Source organism: Theropithecus gelada, chromosome 11 (assembly GCF_003255815.1).
Source record: "Theropithecus gelada isolate Dixy chromosome 11, Tgel_1.0, whole genome shotgun sequence".
In the NCBI taxonomy this organism is placed as follows: domain Eukaryota; kingdom Metazoa; phylum Chordata; class Mammalia; order Primates; family Cercopithecidae; genus Theropithecus; species Theropithecus gelada.
Window position 1 is genome coordinate 92,697,948 of NC_037679.1, and position 18,048 is coordinate 92,715,995.

An 18,048-nucleotide genomic window follows, 5' to 3' on the forward strand; every position below is an offset into this window, starting at 1 on the left:
AGGTCACAGCAGACAGCAGTGGGGGCACCCAGGGCTGGGGCCCTAAGACACAGAGCACGCCCCACTGTCCCCCAGACCCAGACCACCCACATGCCTGGACTGGGCAATGTAGCTCAGTCTCTTCTTTCTTTCTTTTCTTTTCTTTTGGAGACAGAGTCTCACTCTGTGGCCTAGGCTAGAGTGCAGTGGAGTAATCTCGGCTCATGCAACCTCCACCTCCTGGGTTCAAGCGATTCTCCTGCCCCAGCCTCCCAAGTAGCTGAGATTACAGGCACCTGCCACCACGCCTGGCTAATTTTTGTATTTTTAGTAGATTACAGGTGTGAGCCACTGTACCCGGCCTCTTTTCCCTTTTTTTTTTTTTTTCTTTAACCGGGTCTTGCTTTGTCACCCAGGCTGGAGTGCAGAGAATGGTGCCATCATAGCTCACTGCAGCCTCAGCCTCCTGGGCTCAAGCAATCCTCCCGCCTGGGCTTCCCAAGTAGCTGGAACTACAGGCCTTAGCCACTGCGCCCAGCCCAGTCTCTCCTTTCTTTGCGCTAACAAGTTTAATTGAATGTTTTCCCTTAAGTTGTGATCTTTGGGGATCACAGTGAACCCCAACAAGGATCTCGGAGCCCTGGCTGCACTTGCCTTGACTCACTGGGGACTCTCAAGTCTCAGTGTCCCCTTCTGAGCAATGGGAGGTGGGACTCCCAACCCCATGGCAGGCTTAGTGGAGGAGCCACCTCAGGGTGTGGGGTCCCTGATGGCCCCCGACCCAGCTAGGAGAACTGCCAGGAATGGGGGCGCATGGGACAGAGGCTGGTACCCTGAGTGCTGAATCCCTGTAGGCTGGAGATAGATTCCTGGGAGCTGGTCGGCCCCAGGCACACACAGACACTCATGTGTGCATGCCTACATGCACGTGTACCTGCCTGTGCATGGGGCTTTTTGCACAGGTTCATATGTGTGTGTGCACACGCCTGTGTGCATGCAAGTTCACAAGTGTGTGAGTGCATGTGATAGGCTGCGCCCTTGTGAATGAACAATCGCTGAGACAGCGGTGACTCAGGCAGGAGCGGAAACTGCACCTACTGCCCTGGCTCCCTGCCCCGGGGAGCTCCAGAACCTGTCCTGACAGGAGGGACCTGAAGGTGTGAAAAAGTCAGGAGATGGGGAGCCCGGGTGCCCCAGAGTCTGCCGGTCCCTGCTCCTCCGGAAGATGCTCGTGGCCTCCACGCGGGTCTGGAGAGCCATGACCTGGCTCCCTCGACCCACATCTCACCTGGGACCCCAGAGATGCCCCCGGCCCCTGGCCTGGCTTCCCCTCAAAGGGCAGGGCTTGGGCAGGTCCCTCACCCCGTTATTCCCCTGTCCCTTTCAGCTGGGCAGCTCCTACCAACTCCTCCCTAGAGATCTCGTGAATGGCCCTTCCAGCCTCCCCCATCGGACTACGGTGTTCATTGGCTGCAGCCTCAGAAATCTCGGCCACGTGGTAGGCGCCAAATTTTGCAGAATGAATGGAATTCGGAATCAGCCGGAGCCTCGGCTCTGGGGACCTTAGGGTCATTCTAGGTCAGTTCCGTGGGCAGAAATGAGCCGGACTCCTCCCCTCCCCCTCCAGTGCCCCCCACCCTCCTCCCCAGGTCTCAAAGAGTTTGGTTCCGGAGGATTAATCTGTCCCTTCCACGTCATTGAGATTTTTCTGGCTCCCAGCTTGGCCTTCATGGGGGAGGGGAGGGGGTGGCACCCGGAACCTCGCTGAGAGGACCCCGACTTCCCTCTGCGGCAGCCACCTGCCCTTGCCAATCTCAAGACTGCCGCCCCGCCCCCACCACCACCACGGACCACCTATCATAGCGCAGCCCTCCCAGTTGCGTCATCAGCAGCCAATCAGCGCTTCCTCTGCTGCCGGTGGTCGGGGGGCAGGGGAACGGGGGGGTCCGGCCTACAGCACCCTGGCTGCCCCCGGAACGCCCCGCGTGTCCCAAATTCCGTCGCCATCACCGCCTTCCCAGCGCAAGACTGGGCACCCGGTCCCGCCGCTCCAGGCTGCGCCTTCCTGCTGCTCCCCTGTCTTTGCGCAGCTGCTACCCCTAGGGGCACCTGAGAGTGCATGAGGCTGCACGTGGTCCACGAGCCCCTGCCCAGCCCCTGAAGCCTAGGATGCAAAGGGAGGCTCAGAACCTAGGTCGCCCCGACTGTGGCCTTGGGAAAGTCTGGAAACAGTCCTCAGCCTCTGATCTGCCAGATATCCCCAGGGCTGCTGGTTCCAACGTAGGCACTGGCTCAGGCCCAGGGTCGGCCCCGGTCCATCTTACGGGACGGTCATCCCCCAAGGGGCCCGGGCAGCATCTCCCAGCCCCAGGGGCACCCCAGCCTGCTGTGTCTGGGGACGTGGAAGGCCCAGATCCTTGCAGTGTGGGGCGGAGCTGCCCCTACCACCATGTCCCCTAGTCGAGGGGCACATGTCAACTAGAGAAGAACGTGGGGTCTCCTGGTTTGAGTATTCCCTGGGCTGCACCTTCTAAACATTCAGTGTGCAGCCCCCAGACACCCCGAGGCCCCCTGCATGGTGGACGTGGCCTACAAGGAGCCACAGCCACTTCTCGGCACAGAACTGCTCCTAGTGGCTCTGGGGGTCCCACGGGCCACAGCCCACCCCCTCCCAGCGCCCCATCCCCCGCTTAAGGAGGTGTGCTGGGCCCATAACCTCCGGAGCACCCACTGCGGCCACGGCCTCCCTCCAACCGCACCCTCCCAGCACTGAGCTGGTGAGCCAGGGCGCCTACCTGTCCCGCCAGCCCTCCCACCCACCTCAGCCCCAAGACACACACAGGCCGGCCTGGGGCTGCAGACTGAGTTATTTTATTTCGCTATTTCCAGTTTGAAGCTACTATCATGGGCGTTTAGAGTTATACAAATGACACTTACAAAAAATAAAAGACCAAGACACCCAGAGTGAGATGCATGTCGGGAGGGGGGAGGCTGGCAGCAGGGGGGCCCCGGCGGCTCACCCCAGGGCTCCCCGAGGGGGGCGACACCTGGCTTCATTCCCCCAGGAGGCCCAGGGAGCACCTATCACAGTGGGGGCTCTGGCCCAGGCGTCCACAGCCCACGCCCGGGGCTGGACAGGAAGGATGGAAAGAGGGGGCTGAGATGCACCCCCTGGGGAGGGTGCTGAGACCCCCCCCCAGATCACTCACTACTACAACCAGGCTTGCCTGGGGCGCCTCCAGCAATAATATTTCATTAAAAAAAATACTGATTTGGTCATTTTCTGCTTCCAGTCAGGCTAGGGTGAAAGGAAAGAGACAGGAGGAAGACGGCCCCCCCACCCCTACCCCCCCCCTCCACCCCCCTGGCCGAACGTGCAGCGGGCAGACCCTGTGGCTGTCACGCCCTGCCACTCTGGGGCAGGGAGCCAGCCTGAGCCTCTGCCACGTGGGAAAGGGGCTGTTTCCAGCCACCACCCAAAAAAACACCAAGGGTCAGTCCTAGCCCACCCGACGGCTTCCCTTCCCAAGCAGGGGTTTCACGACAGTGCATCAGGGAGAGCCACTGACAGGCTTGGGACACGTCCCCAGCTCCTAGGGGGCTGGGAGGAGGTGGCCGGGAGGGGAAGGAGATTCCAGTTAAACTACACGCCCAGGGCTCCCAGCTCCCAACCACCCTTTAGCCGCTTCCAGAGAAATAAGGCTCAGAGCCGTCTGAGGTCAGAAGAAAGAGGTGCCAGACGCCCTGTGGCAGACAAGAGGGCAGGGGCATCTGAAATGCCTCCCAGGGCCAGGCCGCAGCCGCTGACCCGAGGGGAGTAGGGAACCCGGGCGGAGAGGAGAGTGGGGAGTCCATAGGGGCGACAGGTGGGGGCACCGTTTTCTCTGGGGTTTCCAGTTTGAAAGGCAAGGGGGTTTGCCTCCCGCCCCGGAGCCCACCTGGAGGAGAAGGGGTTAGCAGGGAGGGTTGGGAGGAGCCGCCTTGTGGGCAGGGGTGGGGAAGGGCAGGCAGGCCCTAGTATTCCCAGAGCGAGGCAGGGTCCACGGTCTCTGCCGAGGCCTTCAGAACCCCTGCATGGTCGCCCTTCAGGTAGCGCCCGCCCACCTTGATGGCCACCTTGTTGTAGTCGCAGAACTCGAAGAAGAAGTCCACAGGAGCGTCGCCGCTGCTGGTGACCGCGGAGTCGCTGCCCACTGTCCAGTATTTGCCTGTGGAGTCTGGGGAGGGGTCTCTATCAAGCAGTGCCCAAAGCCCGGCTCCCCACCCCCACCCTGGACAGCGGAGGGTGGGCACGGGTGTTCCCAAGGGTGATGCTCCACCCTCCAGTCCCGGCTCTGGAACGAGCCAGGGTCCCTATGGCCCCCACGTCCTCCTGCCCGTGATGGACACATGAACGAGGGTCCTAGGACGTGTTCTGCCCAGCCGCGGTGGCTCACGACTGTCATCCCAGCACTTTGGGAGGCTGAGGTGGGCGGATCACTTGAGGTCAGGAGTTTGAGACCAGCCTGGCCAACATGGTGAAACTCCGTCTCTACTAAAAATACAAAAATTAGCCGGGTGTGGTGGTGCACACCTGTAATCCCAGTACTGTGGGAGGCTGAGGTGGGTGGATCACTTGAGGCCATGAATTTAAGACCAGCCTGGCCAACACGGTAAAACCTGTCTCTACTAAAAATACGAAAATTAGCTGGACATGGTGGCTCCCATGCATAGTCCCAGCTACTCGGGAGGCTAAGGCAGGAGAATCACTTGAACCCAGGAGGCGGAGGTTTCAGAGAGCCAACATCACACTACTGCACTCCATCCTGGGTGACAGAGCAACACTCTGTCTCAAAACAAATAAATAAATAATAAATTTTAAAAATATAAAAATTAGCCGGGTGTGGTGGCGCGCACCTGTAATCCCAGCTACTCGGGAGGCTGAGGCAGGAGAATCACTTGAACCCAGGAGGCAGAAGTTGCAGTGAGCCGAGATCGCACGACTGCACTCCAGCCTGGGTGAGGGAGTGAGTCTCAAAAAAACAAACAAACAAAAAAACCATGTTCTGAATCCTAATAGGCACCTCTGGGTTATTGGGGGTCCTCCCGGGAAGGGGCTCCAGTCCCATAACCGAGGCGTGTCCTCCCCTGCACACCCTTTCCAGAACCTCCCTGATCCCTGCTCTCCTCCCCCTCCCTGCTCTCCCCACCCCACACCTGCTCTCCTCCCCCCCTCCCTGCTCTCTCCACCCCACACCTGCTGTCCTCCCCCTCCCTGCTCTCCTCCCCCTCCCCCTCCCCCTCCCGCTCCCTGCTCTGCTCCCCCTCCTTGCTCTCCCCACCACCACCTCTCTGTCAGATGGGCAAGCTAAGTCCCCCCAACCATACAGACAAGAGGGAAAGGGGCTGCTTGCATCCCCGAGTCCCTGGTGGCTGTTGGACACCTGTCCCCTTAGGGCCCAGAATGGCCCTGAGCCAAGCCAGGGTCAAGTGTGGGTGCAGAGGGCGCTCCCCGCAGCCCTGACCCCAGCCCAGACCCCAGCCCCCACCGAGGGGTTCCCTGCCCAGCAGCTGCCTGCAGGAGAACCTGCCTTTGATGTTGTAAGCGCCATCGTTGAACTCCAGCTGGAAGACGTCATAGCTGGAGCGGTTGGCGTCCAGGGTGCCCGTGACCTTGCGGCAGCCGATGAAGCCGTGCTCCCCGCGGAACACGATGATGGGGCGGTTGATGAGCTTCATGAGGAAGAGCTCTGAGTCCCCTGTCCCAGAAAGAGGGGAGTCAGTGTGCCTCCTGGCAGGAGGTGGGGTGGGGGCTGGGGTGACCAGAGAGGGAGGGCCAGGAGCTGGGGTCACACAGCAGTCAGCCTTAGGGTAGGACAGTTGCAGGGCCAGTCCAGGGGGATGCCCAACACAGAGCAGACCTTGATTGGGGCTACCAAGTGACCATGGCACGGCCAGACCCTCCAGGACTCCAGGACAGCTCCGGGAAACTGGGGCTTTGGCAGTACCTGCTGTCTCCACTGAGGCGGCCAGCTGCCCATTCTTCTTGGAGGTCACAAACTTGCCATTGGACGCCCGCAGTGTGATGCGCCGGTCACGCCACTCGATGTCGAAGTAGCAGCTGGCATTCCTGGGGGATGGCAGGACAGGGTCAGGCGGGGTAGCCCAGGCAAGGTGGTGGGGGGTGGTGACAGGTGGGAGCAGGGCACTCACTTGGTGGAGGCGGTGGACTGCACGCCCCCAGTAGCTGTCAGCGTCCAGTACTTGCCCGTGTGGGTACGGAAGGCACACTTTTTGGTGTCGCGGTCAATCTCCAGCTGGAAGGTCTCCTGGTCGGTCTCCTCATCCTGATTGGCAGACAGGTCCATACCTGCGGAGAGGAGGCCTCGGGCTGGTACAGGGGCCCCGCATCCCCTAGCTCTGGCTGACCACAGCCCTGAACTCACAGAACTACACATGCAAGGGAACATCATGGGGCGGGGTGGGGCAGGTGGCCAAGACCCTACAGTGGCACACATCAGAGGAATGGAGGCAGGGCCGGTCAGAGGCCAAGGCCAGCTACATCTGTTCCCACGTGACTTTCCCCAGTTAGAGAAATAATGGGGCCAGGGACAGAGGCTCATGCCTGTGATCTCAACACTTTGGGAGGCCAAGACAGGAGGATTGCTTGAGTCTAGGAGTTCGAGACCAGCCTGGGCAACAGAGCAAGACCCCCGTCTCTACAAATTATTATTATTACTATTTTTTTTTTTTTTTTTTTTTTTTGAGACGGAGTCTCGCTCTGTAGCCCAGGCTGGAGTGCAGTGGCCGGATCTCAGCTCACTGCAAGCTCCGCCTCCCGGGTTCACGCCATTCTCCGGCCTCAGCCTCCCGAGTAGCTGGGACTACAGGCGCCCGCCATCTCGCCCGGCTATTTTTTGTATTTCTTAGTAGAGACGGGGTTTCACTGTGTTCGCCAGGATGGTCTCGATCTCCTGACCTCGTGATCCGCCCATCTCGGCCTCCCAAAGTGCTGGNAAGCTATCATTCGCAAGTTAAGATGTCCTTTAAAGTGTCAAAGTCACTGCGCCAAGTCATCTCCTCGATGTATGGTTTTTTGTTTGTTTGTTTGTTTGTTTTGAGATGGAGTCTCGCTCTGTCGCCCAGGCTGGAGTGCAGTGGCCGGATCTCAGCTCACTGCAAGCTCCGCCTCCTGGGTTTACACCATTCTCCTGCCTCAGCCTCCCGAGTAGCTGGGACTACAGGCGCCCGCCACCTCGCCCGGCTAGTTTTTTGTATTTTCTAGTAGAGACGGGGTTTCACCGTGTTAGCCAGGATGGTCTCGATCTGCTGACCTCGTGATCCTCCCGTCTCGGCCTCCCAAAGTGCCGGGATTACAGGCTTGAGCCACCGTGCCAGGCCCAAATTATTTTTTTTTAATTAGCTGGGAGTAGTGGTGCACACCTGTGGTCCCAGCTACTTGGGAGGCTGAAGCAGGAGGATCGCTGAGGCAGGAGGCTGAGGCTGCAGTGAGCCGTGATTGCACCACTGCACTCCAGCCTGGGCGACAGAATGAGACCCTGTCTCAAAAAAAACAAAAAGGATCAAGAATCACTGCAGGAAAGACATTCTTGAGCCAACCAGGAGGGTCTTAATGCAGCCCAGAATTAGATGTGAAGGATTGATTACTGTTGATCACGTTGTGGTTACATAAGAAAATGGCCTCATTTTTTTAGAAACACAGATGGAAGTATTTTGGGATGAAATGCCCTGATGTCAGGGATTTGCTTTAAATACAACCAAAAATGGTATAGAAAAGGACAAATGGGCTGCAGCCCAGCGGAACAGCGCATCTGGGGGGGCCGTGTCTGGGGGTTCATGCTATTGTTCCTGCTTTTATGTAAAAGTTAAAAGAATAAGACATAATGGTACGTGTTCCTTTCCTTTAGAAAACTCATAAAAGGGCCAGGTGCAGTGGCTCATGCCTGCAATCCCAGCACTTTGGGAGGCCAAGTCAGGAGGATCATTTGAGACCAGGAGTTCAAGACCAGCCCGGGCAACTTAGCAAGACCCTACTTCTAAAAACAAACAAACAAACAAACAAACAATTGTTAAAACCCTGTCTCTAAAACAAACAGGAAAAAGGAAACTATGAAGTCCTACATATCCCCTTCCCACCGCACTGCAGAACACCCCTGTGTTGGCAAATACACCTTTCTTTCTTTTCAAGACAGGGTCTTGCTCTGTTGCCCAGGTTGGAGTGCAGTGGCACAATCGTAGCTCACTGCAGCCTTGACTACCTGGGCTTAATGATCATCCCATCTCAGCCTCCCAAATAGCTGAGACTACAGGCACACACCACCACATCAAGCTAATTTTTTTTCTATTTGGTAGAGACAGGATCTGGCTATGTTGCCCAGGGTGGTCTTGAACTCCTGGCCTCCCATGATCCTCCTAACTCAGCCTCCCAAAGTGCTGAGATTACAGGCACGAGCCACCATGTGCCCGGCCAGTGAATACACAACTTTCTAGCTGTTTTTTTCTTACACATACGGAACATGCAGGCTGCCGTGGTAGCTCACGCCTGTAATCCCAGCACTTTGGGAAGCTGAGGCAGGCGGATCACCTGAGGTCAGGAGTTCTAGACCAGCCTGGCCAACACGGTGCAACCCCGTCTCTACTACAAATACAAAAATTGGCTGGGCGTGGTGGAGCACGCGCCTGTAATGCCAGCGGCTTGGAAGGCTGAGGCAGGAGAATCACTTGAACCTGGGAGGCGGAGGTTGCAGTGAGCTGAGATTGCGCCACTGTACTCCATCCTGGGCGACAGAGCCAGACTCCATCTCAAAAAAATAAAAAAGAAAAAAGAAACATGCACAGATGTCCTCTGTCTCTGGATTTGCATACCGTTTTCTATATGGCATATTTACATGTTTCTGTGTCCCTAAAAAGTCGAATGGGACTGGCCGGGCGCGGTGGCTCACCCTTGTAATCCCAGCACTTGGGGAGACCAAGGCGGGTGGATCATGAGGTCAGGTGTTTGAGACCAGCCTGGCCAACAGGGTGAAACCTCGTCTCTACTAAAAATACAACAAAAAATTAGCCGGGTGTGGTGCCAGGTGCCTGTAATCCCGGCTGCTCAGGAGGCTGAGGTAGAATTGCTTGAACCCAGGAGGCAGAGGCTGCAGTGAGTTGAGATCCACCACTGCACTCCAGCCTGGGTGACAGAGCAAGACTCTGTCTCAGAATAGGACCCCAGGGATCTCTTATCATCGGGACACTTAAGGTCCTTTCAGGTTTTGCTCCCCTAAACTATAGTGCAGTTGCTATTCTTTTTTTTGAGAAAGAGTCTCGCTCTGTCGCCCAGGCTGGAGTGCAATGGCACAATCTTGGCTCACTGAAACCTCTGCCTCCTGGGTTCAAGCAATTCTCCTGCCTCAGCTCTCCTGAGTAGCTGGGATTCCAGGTGCCAGCCACTATGCCCAGATAATTTTTTTGTATTTTGAGTAGAGATGGAATTTCACTACATTGACCAGGCTGGTCTCAAACTCCTGACCTCAGGTAATCCGCCCACCTCGGCCTCCCAAAGCACTGGGATTACAGGTGTGAGCCACCGCGCCCGGCCACACAATTGCTATTCTTTTTTTTTTTTTTTTTTAATTCTTTTTTTTGAGACGGAGTCTCGCTCTGTCACCCAGGCTGGAGTGCAGTGGCCGGATCTCGGCTCACAGCAAGCTCCGCCTCCCGGGTTCACGCCATTCTCCTGCCTTAGCCTCCCGAGTAGCTGGGACTACAGGCGCCCGCCCGCCACCTCGCCCGGCTAGTTTTTTGTATTTTTTAGTAGAGACGGGGTTTCACCGTGTTAGCCAGGATGGTCTCGATCTCCTGACCTCGTGATCCACCCGTCTCAGCCTCCCAAAGTGCTGGGATTACAGGCTTGAGCCACTGCACCCGGCCTCTTTTTTTTTTTTTTTGATCTGCGGTCTCATTCTGTCCCCAAGGCTGGAGTGCAGTGGCGTGATCTCGGCTCACTGCAACCTCCGCCTCTCGGGTTCACGCCATTCTCCTGCCTCAGCCTCCGGAGTAGCTGGGACTACAGGTGCCCGCCACCATACCTGGCTAATTTTTTTGTCTTTTTAGTAGAGACGGGGTTTCACCGTGTTAGCCAGGGTGGTCTTGATCTCCTGACCTCGTGATCTGCCCACCTCGGCCTCCCAAAGTGCTGGGATTACAGGCGTGAGCCACCACACTCAGCCCACAATTGCTATGCATTATAACTCCATTGCTTTTGCATATCCACGTGGATTCCTCCAGCTAAAACCTGGAGGTGGGATGTTTGGCTCCAGCAGCATAAATTCACATTCCCCACGCACTCTGGATTCTAAGAACTGCAGCAGCAGAGGCGTCTGCGGGCTCTGTATGGCTGCCTGGCTCAGAGCTGGAGAATGTCTTCATTTGGGCGCCTTTATGCCACAGGAACCCCAGCGGTGGGTGGCAGGCATCACCCACAGGAGAGGGAGGCTGGGGGTGGTGGAGCCCACACCAGAGGACACATCCTCAGTTCCTTTTTTTTTTTTTTTCAGACAGGGTCTTGCTCTGTTGCCCAGGCTGGAGTGCAAGTGGCCCAAGCACGGCTCTCCACAGCCTCCAACTCCTGGTCAAGGAATCCTATTGCCTCAGCCTCCCCAGTAGGTGGGACCACAGGCACTCGCCACCATGCCTGGCTAACTTTAAAATTATTCTGTAGAGATGGGGGTGGTCTCGCTATGTTGCTCAAATTCCTGGATTCAAGCAATTCCCCCCCCACCCGGTTTGCCTCCCAGCATGCTGGGATTACAGGGGTAAGCCACCGTGTCCGGCCTCCCCATCCTGCTGTATCCTCACGCAACCAGCTGTATCCTCACCCAACCACACATCCCCACATCCGCACCACAGGCAGGGATCTGCATCCCACTTCACAAAGAGGGAGACTGAGGCTGGTGGTGGCAAGAGGAAGTAAGGGTCCGGCTGGCTTTCTGGATAGGAGGTGTGTGGGCCTCTTGCCACGCCCTCTCCCTGCCCCACCCTCCTGTCTATGGGTCCCTGGCCTCACACCCTGGCCCGCCCCTTCTTAGAACCCCTTGGGCCCCACCTTCCAGGTTCCCTGGGCCCCCTCAAGGCCATAGCCCGTCTCCTCCACAGCGTCCACTGCCTGGGACTCCATTGGGTCGGCTGGCTCGGCCACCGCACCCCAGCCAAGCACGGGAGGAGGATGAGGTGAGCAGGTGCTGGGTCCCCAGGGTGCCAGGACCATCCTAAGGCCACACCCCAGGGAACACAACGAGGGCTGGGGCCTCTGCTCGCTCAGCCCTCCACCAGCTAAGAGGCCCTGCAAAGGTCTGGCACGCCCCACCCCCACTGCACAGAAGCCGCAGGGCTGCAGGGAGCTGTCAGGCCAGCCACACCCGCACAGCTGCCCTCACCGCCCCCTCATTCTGCTCAGAAGGGCCTGCATGTCTACAGGCAGGGGCTGCACCCTGCTCTGTTCAAAGCCACTGCATGGGCCCTGGCCTGTGCGGGCTACACAGCACCACCTGTCCAACACGTGGGGGGGGTCCGCTGATCGGAGGGAAGTTAGGGACCAGGTAAGAGGACAGCCTCCTGCAGGCCAACCCCAGCAGCGGAAAGGACGGAGGGACAGGTGCTATGTCCACCCCAGCGGCAGAAAAAAACAGAAGGCATCGGGAGCTCCAGGTTCCCCAGAAAGAGGGGCAAAAGGAGAAGGGGGGGTCGGACAGTGGAACAGAAACCACATTGGAACAGCCTTGTCCTAGAGTTTACAGGGCTCATCCTCACACAGCCTTGCAAATAAGCAGGGCGCTTACCAGCCCACCTGGAACAAATGCAGGAAGCCGGGAGGCTCCTTCTCAATGAGACTTCCGATGGCTGCGCTGGGCTTAACTGGGGGCAGCCACAGGGCCACGTGTGAATGCACACAGGCCTTAATCCTCCTGGCAACTCCATGAAATTTACACTAACCTCATGCCCCAGGCCAGAGAAGAAAGGGAGCTTCCCAGCCTGGCCCAGGACCACACAATTGCCGCCATTTGTACCACGACTCAGTCCCCTTCAGCCTGTTGCGTTCAATCCTGGAACTGGTTTGATGCAAAGGCCTAGGCCAGCCAGTGAGGCACCCACCGCGTGGGGTCAGGCACCCTTGGGCGAGTGCCTTCCCTGCACCTTTCCTCAGTTTCCCCACCTGTCAAAAGGGCCCAGCCTCTTCACTCTGCCAGGATGTTGAAAGGATTTAGGGGCCTGGTGCCAAGTAGACATCAGGTCCCACCCCAGCAGGGAGGGATGGGGGAAAGGGGAGTCGTCCCCCCAGTTCAGCAGGGCCCCTCCTGGCTCCAAGGCCCTCGCTTGGCCTTGGAGTCTCTAATTAGAGCTGTGTTACTATGGGAACAGGGTTTTCTTCAGGATTTCTCTTTTCATCAACAGAGGCACAGAAATCCTGAGTCACAGGCCCACAGAAGCCCCCAGGAGCCAGGAGATTAAGAGTCTCCTGGCCGGGCGCGGTGGCTCAAGCCTGTAATCCCAGCACTTTGGGAGGCCGAGACGGGCGGATCATGAGGTCAGGAGTTCGAGACCATCCTGGCTAACACGGTGAAACCCCGTCTCTACTAAAAAATACAGAAAACTAGCCGGGCGAGGTTGCGGGCGCCTGTAGTCCCAGCTACTCAGGAGGCTGAGGCAGGAGAATGGCGGCGTGAACCCGGGAGGCGGAGCTTGCAGTGAGCTGAGATCCGGCCACTGCACTCCAGCCTGGGCGACAGAGCCAGACTCTGTCTCAAAAAAAAAAAAAAAAAAAAGAGTCTCCTGTGCTGGGCCCACGGGTACCTCTCCCGCCTCCTTCCAGAGAGGTCTAGGCCCCTGCCTGTCCTCCCCTCACGGTGGCCTTCCCTGTTTCCAGCCTTTGAGTCATCCTCTCTGGTGTTTTTTTTTTTTTTTTGACTTTTGTTAAAAATTATTTTATTTTGAAGTTTCTTTTTTTGTTGTTGTTGCTGTTTTTTTGAGATGGAGTTTCAGTCTTATTGCCCAGGCTGGAGTGCAATGGTGCAATCTCAGCTCACCAAAACTTCCGCCTCCCGGGTTCAAGCAATTCTCCTGCCTCAGCCTCCAGAGTAGCTGGGATTACAGGTATGTGCCAACCACACCCGGCTAATTTTTATATTTTTAGTAGAGATGGGGTTTCTCCATGTTGGTCAGGCTGGTCTCAAACTCCCGACCTCCAGGTGATCTGCCCGCCTCGGACTCCCAAAGTGCTGGGACTACAGACATAAGCCACTGCACAGGGCCAAAAAATTTTTTTTGAGACAGGGTCTTGCTCTGTTGCCCAGGCTGGAGTGCAGTGGCATGATTTCGGCTCACCGCAGCCTCCAACTCCTAGGCTCAAGCAATCCTCCCATCTCGGCCTCTTGAGTAGCTGGAATGACAGGCGTGCATCACCATGCCTGGCTAATTTTTTGTATTTTTTGTAGACAGGAGTTTTGCCATGTTGCCCAGGCTGGCCTTGAACTCCTGGGCTGAAGCCATCCTCCGTCCTTGGCTTCCCAAAGTGCTTGGATTACAGGTGAGAGCCAGTGTGCCCGGCCTTCTGAACCATTCTCTCTATGGTGGCTGAGAGGGGCACCCCCTGGTTGCCTCACACCCTCTAATCCCTGTCACCACCCCCAGGCCGTAGTCCCCAGAGGCCCCTGGTTTGTTCAAAACAGACACTCCCTCCATCTCATTTAGAAGAGGGGTTCTGGAATGTTCTGTGGCTTCACCTCACCACTCCACTTTCCAGTCGCCTCCTGCAACCACCTGGCCATTTCAAACGCCTCTGCATCCTTATACAAGCCATTCCCTGGGTTCAGAATGCCCTGCCTCATGGGGAGAACTCTTACACATCCTGCAACGCCCAGCTTGACCAGCCCTTCCTCAGTCAGCCACCCTCGGAGTGGCTGGGAGAAGGCATGTCCCAAGCCAGCAGGGAGGACAGGTCCTATCCCTGGCATGGAGCCCCGGATGCAAGGAGGTCAGTGGGAGAGGACACGAACAGATGTGAGAGAAGACAGGAAGTGTGGTGAGGCCAGGGTAGGTGTGGATCAGGTGTGGATCCTGGGGAGCAGGGAGGAGCCCGGGGCGTGGTGGGAAAACAAAGGAGCACTCATTCAGCCGACCCAGCCTCTGGTGTGATGGGCTGAAAGGCCCTGCCCAGGGCAGCTCTGGGCCAGCCTGAGGAGGCCTGGAAGGCACACTTTACAGATGGGGAAACTGAGGCTGAAAAGCAGGTCACAGCGTTTTTCAAAGGGGAGCATCCTGCCCCCACCGGGCCCGCCCGTGCAGGCCTGCAGAGATGATTCACATCCCCCTGCCAGCTAAGCCCGGATCCTCCCCTTCCTGGCTGGCGTTCCCCAGCATGTGTGTCGGAAGCAGACACCTCCCCCTTGCCACGCAGGCCCGTCCAAAATGGCCTCTGCAGACACGCCCCCCACGCCCACCCCTGCAGACTCCAGTTCCCCAAAAGCCCCCCAGGAGTTGGCTGACATATAGAAACGAGATAAGGACACCAAGATCTGAGGCCAGAGGAGCCCCAGCCTCGGCCCCCAATTCCCCCCACCCCCCAGTTCCACATGCCTTTAAACTCCAGGCTGAGCTATCACCACCACCTCTCCTGGCTGCAATTTCTGGTTCCTCCCACCCTATCAGCCTGAATCACACCCCGGACACCCCCAGCAAGCTTCTCAGGAGAGGCGAGTATCTGCCCAGGCTCGCCAAAAACACCCTCAGGTTCTCCACTCCTTCCTGCCCCCCAGGGCCAAGGCCACCTACTTCTGCAACTTCTTCCCCACAGGAGGCTGTGGCTGCAACCCCAAGGCAAGGACCATAGCCCTGCACTAAGCACCCATCGAGGGTCCCCCAACCTCACAAGCTTCCTCCCAGCCACACTGGGCTTTCTCTGTACCTTCCTGCCATAGCGCCTTTGCACAGGCAAAACCCACTGCCTGCAACGCTGGTCCACACACCCCCCTGATACCTGCCACCTTCTATTCATCCTTCAGGCCAGCTCAAATGTCCTGTTCGGAAAGGACTCACCCATCTAATACCCTGTACCCGCTGCCTTTTCCTTGACACTTTGTAATGTCCCCAAGAGAATGGAAACCCCACTCGGTCACTCATGGCTCAGCAGTTGCCCTCAGTAGGGCTCAGTGCCTGCTGAACAGGTGAGGAGCTCTGCCTGCCCTAAGCTGTGGGCAATAGGAAAAGGGGTTTCTGGAGCCAAATGCACCCACTTCTGCATGCTGCTTACTTGTGCGTCACTTGCTGTGTGACCGAAGACAAGCAGCTTCACCTCTCTGGGGCTTAAGGTAGCAAACCTCAGGCACAAAATGGCCATTACCCCAAACAGGCCTCCGCCCTCACCCCTACTGCCATGGGGGTCTTTCTCTCTTCTGCAGAGCCCACAGCCAAGAGGGGGGCCATAAGGAGGGCTCCTTCCAAGAGGAGGGATGAGGATCCAAACTGGGCTCCCATCCAGCCATCTCCAAGGCCTGGGGTCCGACTTCCTATCCAGGGAAAAAGATCCCCCCAGGCCCCTCCCTCCCGCGGGGCCTCTGTCTGCAAGCAAGGAACAGCTTCTCCGCCAAGAGTGGAAGAGGACGCCAAAAGGAAGAGAAACCCCCTGGGGGAGAATCTGAGAAAGAAGGGAAAGAGGGGGCGCCCATTTCTGGCGCACAGTCGCAAATAGCCGTGCCTGCAGGAGGCCCCGGAGGGGACGGATCGAGTTGCAGTCAATTGTTCCCGGCGAGCGCCCTAGCGATGGGTTCACCCGAGGGTAGGGGCTTCCCGAGCGAGCTGGCCTGGGGTCTCCTGGCTCGCGCTGAAGCCGCCCTCAGTCGCTAGCAGAGCGGAGCTCAGCGCACCGGCCCGGAGACGCGCGCGGCGGGCGAAGGGCGGGGTGCCTGGAGGGCCGCCATCCGCGCCACGCCGTTCCCGGGCCGCGGCGCGAGGAGGGAGACCGCCTCCTGGGGAAACTGTGGACCCGAGCTCTGGGCCCGGGGGCGACGCGGGGAGCTTCTCTGCAGGGGTGACCCGCAAAAGCCTATCCCCTCCCCCGCCCCGCCGCATCTGGTTTTCCCATCCGCAGAGATGGAGCAGGACAAAGGGGGCGAGGGAGGACCCAGTCGAGGCGACCCGCCCCCCTGCTCACAAAGGCCGCGGCCTCGAGCGCGGGGCAGACGCGAGAGGAGGGGCTGGGGGGAAGGGCAGACACCCCGCGCGCCCCCCCACCAGCGGAGGCCGACCCCGCCCGGCAGCTGGAGGAGGTGGAGGAAGGCCGGGCAGACGGGGAGGTGGAGGCGCGCCCCGCCGGGATCAAAGGCCTGACTAACCTCCCCCATTTCGCCCGCGAAAGGCTGCCAGTGGGGATGGAGGCGCGCCCCTGCGAGTGGCGACCCTTGCCTCGGACCCCTGGGCCTCAGGCCTGCCGGCGGGGGGAGGGGCACGAGGAAATGGGCGAGGGGCGCCCGCTCCCCAAGAGCTGGGGCCGCCTATCCGAGGGATCAGCGCGCGTGGGGAGAGCCGAGATTGGGCCGGGGCGTTAGGAGGGTGCACGTACGGTTGCGACTCCGCGGAGTCTAGGGGAGCCCACGACCCCAGCCCGGGGTGGGAGGTGGGCAGCGGTGCCCGAGGATGAGCAAAGCCCCACCCCTCGCCCCTTCCGGGCGGGGTAGCCCGCGTGCCTAGCGGGGGCGCACTGGGCAGTGCTCCGGACCGCAGCGGCGCCGCGGGCGAGAAAGGGCGGGAGGTTGGAGGGGCGCGGGTGGGGTGCGCTTTGTGCACGTACTGGGAGAGGCGGGGGCAGCGTCCCCACTCACCCTGGCGCGTGGACACGTTCCTCTCGTTGGCCGCCTGCAGCACGACCTGGGCGCAGCTCTGCTCCAGGGCAAAGAGCTCGTCCTTGCCCACCTTGTTGGCCTTGCCCGCCTTGAGCGTGCCGCTGGGCCCCGACGGCGCCAGGTAACGGCCCTCGCAGTCGCGGAAGGCCACCTTGCCGGAGCGGAACTCCAGCGTGTAGCCAGTAGCCGGCTCAGGGCGCGCCACCAAGCGCCCGTCGTGGCGCAGGAAGCGGTGGTCGGCGGTCTGCACACTGTAGCGCTGGTCCTGGAAGGCGAGGGTGATGAGCGAGTCGACGCCCCAGGGCACGTCGCGGTCCACGGCGATCTCGTCGGCCGGTCGCGCGCTCAGGTGCGCGTAGCGCTTACGGGTGACGCTGTAGATGTTGACCTGCGGGTGCATGGCGATGTGCACGCTCCACTTCTCGGCGGGGGACACCGTCTGCGCGAAGCACGACAGGCGGTCCTCGGTGCCGCCGAAGTAGCGCCGGTGCGCCTCGGACTGCAGCGACCAGCGGCCGTCGTCGTGCGCCACGATGAGGAAGCGGCAGTCGGGACCGGGCACCTCGCGCTCGCAGGTCACGTTGCCGTCCTTGTCCGCCGCCAGGTAGCGGCCCAGGTGGCTGCGCAGGCACACGGCCGCGCTGCCCGCCTCGTCAGGGGGCTGCTCCAGCGTCCAGATCTGCTTCTTCTTCAGGCTGCTGGCCGACGCGTTCACCTTGAACCCGAACGCCTCGGCCGTCAGGTACTTGTTGCCGCAGTTGATGAGGCCGAACTGGATCTGCACCGCCTCGGCTGTGCCGTTGGCGGTCATGGTGGCGGTGGACAGGAGGCCGCGGCGCGGCCCCGGGAGTTGGGTGGCGGGTCCCCTGCTCCTTTGTTCGGCAGCCGCGGCCGGCGCGCACCCTCCGCAGCGCTCCACAAAGCCGGGCCCGCGGCGCCCGGGCCCCTTTATAGGCGAGGTGACGTCAGCGCCGCCAGGCCCCGCCCCTTCCCCGCCCCCGGTTCCGCGCGGGTGAGGGCGCCCGGCCGAGGGACAGGGCGCTGCGGCCCCCGCTGCTGCCCCGCCGGGGCTCTCACCCCACCGGTGTCCTCGCCCCACCCCGCAGCGCCGCCGCCTGAGGACACAACCCCTCCCAACCCCGGCTCCCCGCGCCAGCCACCTAACCCCCCCGGATGTCCCTCACCTCGGACG

General features: G+C 59.6%; 1 protein-coding gene across 2 annotated transcripts; it reads right to left on the reverse strand.

The window, feature by feature from the left end:
* Positions 1-2,828: 2,828 nt before the first annotated feature.
* FSCN1 (fascin actin-bundling protein 1) lies at positions 2,829-17,776 on the reverse strand. 2 transcript variants are annotated; one of them, XM_025401929.1, is made up of 6 exons: positions 17,540-17,775; positions 16,836-17,476; positions 6,172-6,328; positions 5,967-6,088; positions 5,550-5,717; positions 2,829-4,196 (listed from the first exon to the last, which is right to left on the reverse strand). In XM_025401929.1, the coding sequence occupies exons 1-6, from the start codon at positions 17,665-17,667 to the stop codon at positions 3,994-3,996; spliced, it is 1,419 nt and encodes a 472-aa protein (XP_025257714.1). In that variant the 5' UTR covers positions 17,668-17,775; the 3' UTR covers positions 2,829-3,993. The 2 variants fall into 2 exon arrangements, with proteins under 2 accessions (XP_025257714.1, XP_025257713.1); XM_025401928.1 differs by having other exon boundaries at positions 16,836-17,776.
* Between the last annotated feature and the right edge of the window lie 272 nt (positions 17,777-18,048).